The sequence below is a fragment of the Spermophilus citellus genome (assembly GCF_964194105.1).
Source record: "Spermophilus citellus genome assembly, chromosome: 4".
NCBI lineage: Eukaryota > Metazoa > Chordata > Mammalia > Rodentia > Sciuridae > Spermophilus > Spermophilus citellus.
In genome coordinates, this window is record NC_138185.1 from 215,593,987 (window position 1) to 215,603,396 (window position 9,410).

General features: G+C 51.3%; 1 protein-coding gene across 2 annotated transcripts in view; it reads left to right on the forward strand.

The window, feature by feature from the left end:
• SLC24A4 (solute carrier family 24 member 4) overlaps window positions 1–8,567 on the forward strand; it is a gene marked incomplete at its 5' end in the record, with an annotated part of 119,034 nt that extends 110,467 nt beyond the window's left edge. For both annotated transcript variants that reach the window (XM_081291851.1, XM_081291852.1), the window contains 4 exons: window positions 1,535–1,649; window positions 4,553–4,665; window positions 7,245–7,310; window positions 8,382–8,567. In XM_081291851.1, coding sequence (XP_081147977.1) covers window positions 1,535–1,649; window positions 4,553–4,665; window positions 7,245–7,310; window positions 8,382–8,534 — 447 coding nt within the window. In that variant the 3' untranslated portion in view covers window positions 8,535–8,567. The remainder of the gene's footprint in view (window positions 1–1,534; window positions 1,650–4,552; window positions 4,666–7,244; window positions 7,311–8,381) is intronic.
• Window positions 8,568–9,410: the final 843 nt, after the last annotated feature.

Genomic DNA, 9,410 nt, shown 5'->3' on the forward strand with positions numbered 1-9,410 from the left:
GAGCGAACCCTCTTAGTGGGTCTGCTGTCCTCAGACCCCTCAGAAAAACTTTCCCCTAACAGGGACATCTTTTAAGACCAGATGCTGGCTGCCGGCCAGAGCCGAGCTTTGCACTTAGAAAGTTTGCCCTGTCCAGGGCTCTCTGAGCCCCAGGAAGCCTGATCCCCAGTCTCTTTGCCCCCAAAGATAGCAAACAAATGATTGAAGCAGAAGGGGAGATGCCACCGTGGACATCTGCCATGAGCCAGGTGCTGTCACCTTGCATTTTCTCATTTTGTCCTTGTCAACAAGCCCATTTGACAGGTGAGGGGGCTGAGGCTCAGAGGAGCAAGTTGGCTCACCCAGGGTCATACAGCCACTCGCAGGATTGGAACTGGTAGCTGAGATGTGATGGGCTCTCGGGTGCCACTGTCTGGATCTCTAGATGGAGAGGCAGAACAGAGCTGAGGGCCTGGTGAGCCAGGGTGGTCCAAATGCTTCCAGGGCTTTCCATCTGACAGCTGCTCCGACCCCACCATCCCTCCAGGTCTCACATTCATTAGTAGAGTGTGTGACTGTGCACCAAGAGCTTTAAGAGCCTGTGGATCCTTTGATCCAGAAGTTTTACCTCCTGGAAGTTACCCTAAGGTGGCAAAAAGCCAAAGATGGACAGCGTGATGGAAAGGCTGGAGCACCAGCTGTAGGGGCAGAAACTTGGCTCAGAATCCCTGCTCCATTGATAGCCAGCTGTGTGTCCATGGCACTGTGGCTTAACCTCTCTGACCCTCAGTTGGCATAACAATCGTGCCTCCCTCATCAGTGGGTGGTAAATGGTAAATGATAGAGTACATGAGATTGTGGAAAACACCTCGTACTGAACCTGGTACACAGTAAGTGCTCAATAAATACCGTCATAGGCAGTGATGTTATAAGAGCCAAAAAGAAAACAGCTAAATATCCAGCAGGGAGGAGTTGGCTAACGTTTTACAGCCATACAGTGAAATGTAAGTGTCAGCTAAAATGTGTTGTAGATGACGATTCCAACGGAAAGGTGTCCCCAGGGTCATTATGTGAAACAGTCACAAAAGAGATGTTGGTGGTGTACTTGGATGTCATTTTTCCTGACATATACACACACCAAAAACAAGGTCTGGAACCTTCTGAAACGTTGTGCCCAGACCAGCAGCCACACCAACCCCGGGGCCTTGTTGGGAAGGCAAGAACTCTGGTGGGGCCTGGCCGTCTGCATGGGCACCAGCCCTGCAGGGGTTTCCTGAATGCTCGAGTTTGAGGCCCACGGCTGACCTAAGAGCTGAGCAGTGGCTGTCTGAGGGTCTTAAGAAATGGGAGGTCATTGTATTTTATTTTGTAAATGTTTTGAGACATAGTACTTGTTCAATCAGGGAAAAAAGCACACTCAAGAGATACTTTTAAAACTGAACCCTATTCCAGATTTCCCCCTCCGTGACAGCAACGTCATGTTCAAGTTAAAAGCTCACAGGGTGGGGACAGTTTCGGAGGTGTCGGGTGGGCTCACTCCCCACCTCTCCTGCAGGTGACCATCATCGGCTACACCCTGGGCATCCCTGACGTCATCATGGGCATCACCTTCCTGGCCGCAGGCACCAGTGTCCCCGACTGCATGGCCAGCTTGATCGTGGCCAGACAAGGTATGGGTTGAGTCTGGTCCCCGCAGCCACCAGCAGTGCCTTGTGGCCCCCTCATCTTCCTGCCCAAGTGTAGTTGGCCAGGTGTGGCTCTGAGGATGGCAGCTGTCCGGTCCTGGTACAAGGGAGATGGTCACATCCGGAAGCATCACATCTTAGATGCCATCCGTGGGGAGAGCAGTCCCATGGTGAGCTCCTGGAGGTGTCTGGAAGCATTCACTCTAGTGGTTGTCAAAAAAATGAATCTAAGCTGGGCCCAGTGGCACACGCCTGTAATCACAGAAGCTTGGGAGGCCGAGGCAGGAGGATGGTGAGTTCAAAGCCAGCTTCAGCAAAAGTGACGCACTAAGCCACTCAGTGAGACCCTGTCTCTAAATTAAATACAAAATAGGGCTGGGGATGTGGCTCAGTGGCTGAGTGCCCCTGAGTTCAATCCCCAGTACCCCCCCCCCAAAAAAAAAGAATCTATCTTGTGACCTCCAACCTCCAAAGTGAGACTCCACACAGCCAGCAAGCTGACAGGAGCCGTGTCCCAGGGCCAGGAAGGGAAAATGAGCACCCTCTTCATCCAGCTCGTCCCCCTTCCTCTGGCTTCAGAAAACCAGTGTTTTGCCGTAGTGGTCTCCTTGTGAGCCTGCTGAGTGGCCACGTGGCGCAGGAGGAGGGCTGCTGTGCGGGCTCTGAGGGCACAACTAAGAGCCGTCCAAAGTCCCGCTTTTCTCTACGGCTCCTTTTCTGCCAGTGAGGGGGCCTCTCAGAGTGGACTTCCTGGTTGATCCAGTGGACACAGTGGGAGGTCAAGAGGGCAAGAGACCACAGTTTAAGTGACTGGCCCTGGGGGGGGGGGGTCATGATGCGAGAAACTTCAGGGTTTGAGTAGGGGTCCCAGTGAAGTCACTGCAGGTCTTCTTTAGAACAAGGGACAGATGGTCTCCTTGGCCCACCTGTGGTGGTCTGAGGAAGGACACCGTCACAGAGTGGCTATAATGAACTGTAGGCGTACAGAAAAGTGGGGAGCCTGAGACCCGGACTGGGGGTGCATCATAAGGGTGGCAGAATTGCTGTGATTGACAGAACCCCACAGGCATGGTAAGATCAGGTAGCTTCTCAACGGCAAAGGGCATAGAAACCGTGTTAGGAGTCTGCTGCGCCACGCAGAAGACCAGCAGCTTGTTTTAAAGGGGAGGTCCTGCACCCTGAGCTCCCTGCAGGCTCCCAGCTCAAGTGTGGCCCACTGACATGGACCTGGAAGCCTGGGAGAAATGGGGCCTCTGGGCCCTGCCCCAGTCCCACCAAACTGGATCTGCGTGTTAACAGAACCTCCCCCCACCCCCTGGTGATTTGCATGCTCATTAAGGTTGAGTCATGGCCCTAAGAGTCCTCGAGGAGTCACACCAGATGCCACAGATGCTGCGTAGTGTGGGGACTCCAGCAACCCTGAGGAGCACCTGTCTTTTCTCCAAACTCCCGCACCTTTTCTCCTCCCTCCCTGTCTGGGGAGCCCCGTGTCCTCACCAGGCACCAGCAGCTGGTCCAGAACAGTCCTGTGTGTTCCTGAGTTTTGCCAGACTAGGATCCTGGGAGGCCAGGTTCCCAGAGCTGCGGCCCCTCACAGGACCAAGCTGCCAAGACTCTGAGGTCACTCGGAACAACGCCTGGCAGGAAGGAGCAGGAGCGTCCGCCCAGCCCTGCAGACCTTGGGGGGCCTCGTGTGCAGGAGTCAGCAGATGACAGCAGCCAGGACAGGAGGGGGTGGGCCCTCGTCCAGATGTTGGTCAGAGCTGCCAGGCTGTCCAGCCACCAAGCAGTGTCATGGCATAGGTACCGTGTGCCAGGTTTGCTCATTCTGCAGACCTTGGTGTGTGTCAAATGAGGGCTGAATGGGAAGTTAGAACAGACTTCAGCCAGCACGAGTCTTATTTATGAATTTGCTCTCTGCACTTTAATCCCCTCAAGAGATTGAGCTCCTCAGCTGGCGTAGCTGGCATGAGACTGGACAGTGGGCATGGCCCCCAGCCTCTGAGATGCTTCTGTCCTGTTTGGAGAAAGTTTACCCTTTAGGAACAACCAAGGCATGAGATCTGATACCCTGTGATCCTGGCCAAGGCCAGGTACCTTTGCCTGGGCCACAAACAGGACTGTGATGGCTTGTCATAAAGGGTGCCCGACCAGGCGTCCTGACAACGGGCCACTCACACACTGTGCCCTTCATCATCGGCCCCATGAGGATGATCTTGTCCCCAGTTCCCCAGCACAACTGGAGCACTAAGTGAGGCAGAGCTCATGGTGGGTCCTCAGAGAATGTCAGAAGTTCAAGGTCAAGGTGTGGGCAGAGTTGATTCTGAGAATCCCTCCCAGGCCGCTGTCCTGACCTCCTGGGCTGTCTTCCCCCTCAGCCTTTCTCCCTGTGTGCTGTGTCCAAGGTTCTCCCAGTCACATTGGATGAGGGCTCATCTTAATGACCTCATCTTAACCTCTTACCTTGTCAGAGGCCCTGCCTCCAGTAAGGTCCCACCCTGGAGAACTGGGGGTTAGGACATTAACAAGTGAGTCTGAGGGCCACGATTCAGCCCGTAACAGGGTCTTTTAAATTTTTTGAAGGGGGGCTGGGGAGGTGGCTCAAGCGGTAGCGCGCTCGCCTGGCATGCGTGCGGCCCGGGTTCCATCCTCAGCACCACATACCAACAGAGATGTTGTGTCCGCCGAGAACTAAAAAAAATAAATATTAAAAAAAATTTTTTTTGAAGGGAGAAGATCTTAAACCTCACAAGAAAGGTCTTAGGAAAATAGGGTCCATGAGGAGGGGATCCCTTTCTAAGGAATAGCACTGAGGAGACAGTTGTGAGAAAGAACACGGGTTTCCAGAGACCTGCTCTTGATGACGGAAATGTGTTGGTGGTCCCCAGGCCTTGGTGACATGGCGGTGTCCAACACCATAGGAAGCAATGTGTTCGACATCCTGGTGGGGCTCGGCATCCCGTGGGGCCTGCAGACCATGGTCATTAGTTATGGATCCACGGTAAGTCCCCCCAGTGCCCAGGGAAAACAGGTGGGTGCACTTAGCCCAGGGTTTAGGAGATATGCCTGTCTCCATCCTTGGCACCTTGGCACCCTCCTTCTTTGTTTTTCACGTATGTTCTGTTGGTGCGCTGTAATTGTACGTAGGAATGGGATTTGTTGTTCCATACTCATACTTGCATGCAAAATAGCAACATGATCTGGCTCATGTCCCTCCCCAGCCCTCTCCCCTCCCTCCCTTCTTCCCACCCCCTGGTTCCTTTCCTCTACTGATGTCTCCCTGGTTTGCGGGAGGTCCCCACCACCCCCACCTTTCTTTTCCTTTTTCCTCTCCAGCTTAGGAGAGAACACATTCCATCTTTAACCTTCTGAGTTTGACTTATTTTATTTAACATAATGGACTCCAGTTCCATCGATTTTCCTACAAATGGCATATTTCTTTTTCTTTATGGCTGAGTAAGAGTCCGTTTTCTTTATCCATTCACCTGCGGATGGACCCCTAGGCTGGTTCCATAGTTGGCTGTTATGAATTCTGCTGCTGTGAACGTGGATATGCGTGTATCACTGTAATAAGATGATTTTAATTCTTTAGGGTAAATACCGAGGCGTGGTACAGCTGGGTCATACGGTGGTTCCATGCCTAGTCTTTTGAGGAAACTCCATACTGATTTCCATAGTGGTTGTACTAATAGGATTTTACGCCCCCAACAACAGCGTAAAAGTGTTCCATTGTCTCCATATCCTCCCCAGCATTTATTATTGTTTGTGTTCTTGCTGACTGCCACCTGGCTAGGGATGTGAGATGAATCTCAGTGTAGTTTTGATTTGCATTTCCCTAATTGCTAACGATGTTGGATATTTTTTCATATATTTGTTGGCCATTTGTATTTCCTCTTTTGAGAAGTGTCTGTTTAATTCATTTGCCCATTTAGTAATTGAGTGGTTTGACTTTTGGGTGTAAATCGTTTTGAGTTCTTTCCATATTCTAGATATGAATCCTCTGTCAGAAGAGTAGCTAGCAAAGACTTTCACCCACTCTGTAGATTCTCCCTTCACATTCCTGTTTCCTTTCCTGCTCAGAAGCTCTTTAATCTGATGCTGTCCCATTAATCAACTTTTTTCCTGAGCTTCGGGGATCCTATTGAGAAAGCCGTTGCCCGTGCCCACGTGCTGGAGCGTTGACCCTACTTTCCTTCTAGGAGTTGTGTAGTTGCCGATCGAATTCCTGGGTCTTTGATGCATTTTGAGTTGACTTTTGTGCAGGGTCAGAGACAGGGTCTAGTTTCATTCTTCTACATACAGGTAACCAGTTTTCCCAGCCTCATTTGTTTAAAAGGCTGTCTTTTCTCCAGTGTGTGTTTTTGGCACCGTTGTCAAGGATCAGACGACTGTAGATGTGTGGGTTTTCCCTGTGAATTCTCTTCTGTACCGTTGGCTGTGTGTCTGTTTCTGGGCCAGGGCCATGCAGCTTTTGTTGCTATGGCTCTGTAGAATAATTTGAAGTCAGGTTTGTGATGCCTCCAGGGTTGCTTTTTGGGCTTAGAATTGCTTTGGCTACTCTGGGTCTTTTATTCTTTCAAATGAATTTTAGGATTATTTTTTTCTAATTTTTTGAGGACTGCCATTGGTATTTTGATGGGGAGTGCATTGAATCTGTGTATTGCATTTGGTGGCATGGATGTTTAACGACATTAATCCTGCCCATCCAGGAACATGGGACGCCTCTCTGTCTTATGAGGTCTTCCCCAATTCCCTTCTTCAGTGTTCTGTAGTTTTCATTGTTGAGGTTTTTCACCTCCATGGTTAGATTTTTTTTTTTTTTGAGGCTATTGTGAATGGAATTGATTTCCTGATTTCTTTTTTGGAAGCTTCATTGTTGATATAAAGGAAAGCTATTGATTTTTGTATGTTGGTTATTGACCCACTACTTTGTCAAGTTGCTTATTAGCTCAAGCTGTCTTTTAGTAGAGTTTTTTTGGATCTTCTAGATATAGGATCCCATCATCTGCAAACAGTGATTATTTGACTTCCTCCTTTCCTATTTTATTTCCCTCTCTTGCCTAATTGTTCTGGCTAGACTCTCCAGCACTATGTTACCCAGGAGGGTGGGAGTGGACGTCCTTGTCTTGTCCCGGGTTTTAAAGGAAATGCTTTCAGTTCTTCCCATTTACTACGAGGTTGGCTTTGGGTTTTTCACGTGTGGCCTTTATGATGTTGAGGTGGGTTCCTTCCATTCCTTGCGTCTTAAGTGTTTTTATCATGAATGGGGCACACACCTTCTTTGACAGCTTCCAGAACAGACTGGGGTGGGGGATCAATGGGATCAATAAGGGATCCCATGTTTGCCGAGGGCTATTCAGTGATTCCACCTCTTATCTCAGCCTGTCCCCCTCCCGGGCCCCTTCCTCAGAGAGCAGAGTCCAGGTTGAACCCACATTGTCCAGACCCCCTGGCCATGTGCTTACCGGAGGACCCTGTGTTCTCCTGAGCAGGGAGTGAATAAACCTGAGCGCGCTGGGCATTCACAGTGGATTGGCCACGCAGCCAAGAGGCTCAGAGCCCCTGTGTTTGCTTTTCCAGGTCAAGATCAACAGCCGGGGTCTGGTCTATTCTGTGGTGCTGCTGCTGGGCTCCGTCGCGCTCACCGTGAGTGTCTACAGTTCCAAAGGAGAAGCCTCACGCAGGCCTCATTTCACCAGCTTCTGCCTCGTCTTGCAAGACTTGCAAGACTCCAAACACCTCCCTGTCCCCTGCCCCTGGCATAAGACAAATGGAGAAAGGTGTACACCCACACCACTACTAAGCACTTTCCTGAGCAGATGAGATGTCACAGGGGAAGTGAATTACATTTCCTTTCTTCTTGCTGCCTCGTCCAGTGCGCTCTCTAGTGCCAGGGGACAGAAAATCTTCCCATCTGAGCTGACAAGAGGGGGTACGGCAGGCCTCAGGATGACACTTGGTAGTTAAGGCTTCCCTACTCCATGTGCCTAGGCCTGAGCTGAGCACTTTACTTCTGCGTTACTTCTCTGATCCTTGCTGCTCCCTGATGAGGGGAGTGCAGGTATCATTCCCATTTTGCAGAAGAAATCGAGGCTCGGGGGGTAAGTAATTTGCCCCAGGTCACAGACTGAGGAAACAGCAAATCTAAGATTCAAACCAGGTTGGTCTGATTTACAGAGCCTTGTGCTCTGCAGAGGTAACCGGTCCAGCCCTTGGAAGCCTTGATTCAGACATCAGGAAAGACAGTGGGGGGAAGCGTGCCCCGCCACAAGCGTGTCCCACCCCCGCAAATGCAGTGGCGGGACACACACACACAGAAAGGGATGCCCCAAGCTGCAGTTTGCCAAGAATGGGTCCATGGGAGCCTTGGGAAATATGCCAAGGAAGAAAGACAGGCCACGTTCTGAGGCCAAGATAAAGACCTGCTTGTCTCTCGACAAGGCCTGGGCTGGGGGACTTGTGCACCTGAGGAGGTGGCCCTGCCTGGGAAGGTGAGTGCCCCGAGGGTGGCTGCTGGGTATCCTGGAGTGAGCAGGACTGGGCCATAGACTGCTCCTGGCATGTATACTCAGGGCTGTTTCTGGTGAAACCAAGGAGAAGCCCATCAGGGACCATTTGCCCTTGTCTCCGTTCTGCAGCTCCAGGGTTTGTGAATTACACATTACGCCTTCTGTGTCCCTCTTCCCCAAGCCCAACTCTTACACTCTGTCCCCCCAGGTCCTCGGCATCCACCTCAACAAATGGCGGCTGGACCGGAAGCTGGGCGTCTACGTGCTGGTTCTCTACGCCATCTTCCTGTGCTTCTCCATAATGATAGAGTTTAACGTCTTCACCTTCGTCAACCTGCCCATGTGCCGAGAAGACGATTAGAGCTGAGCCACCACCCCGCGCCTCCTGGCCGCCCACCACACTGGCATCCTTCTCTCTCCCTCCCCTGCCACAGGTCCCTCCTGCCTCAGCCACCACCATATGACCTTTCATGAGCTGGAAGGAAGGGCCATAGTGGTCTTTGCCTGGTCCCAGCCCAGGCTGCTGGCCTGCTCCTTGGAGTCAGCCCCCAAGGCAGGGTCCTGGCGGTACTCGAGTTGAGCAGCTCCACAGGCCCCTGAGCTGCCAGCCGCGGGGACATGGAGTGTCCCATCTCTTGCACACTTCTGCATGCAGCTTGTCTTTCTCCTCCATGGGCAGGCTCAGAAACGAGGCGGTCGGTGCCCACGAGGTCTCTCTGGGCAAGTGCAAAACAAAAGTGCCACTCTGTAGTGTCAGCTCGGGGCCAGAGGAGTGAGGTCCTCAGGCAACATGTGTCCCCAAGAGCCTCTGACTTCTGCCGGAAGCACTCACGGTTTGGAAGAGGCAAGGCGTCACCCTGCTGGGGTTGGAGACCATGACAGCAGAAATTCCACTCCTTTTTCTGGAAAAATTAGAAGAATGGAAACATTTCTTTCACAGCAGAAGAGAGAAACGCAAATACTCTTATCCTTTTTATTGATGCAGAGAATGAGCAGTGAAATATTAAAAAATAAAACATCCGACAGATCATCATACTTGAAAAATATCATTCCACACTAAAAGATCATGATGGGGACCCAAAAAGGTCACCCCTGTACAAAAATGAAACCTCTGTGTCTCGTCTTGCATTGACGTGAAGATGTTTGGTTTGGAATATAGAAAAAGGTGAAGGACCCACGTGGAAACAGGTGCTAACTCAGAGACACAGTGAGGACTGCAGTTCACTGCTTGACATTC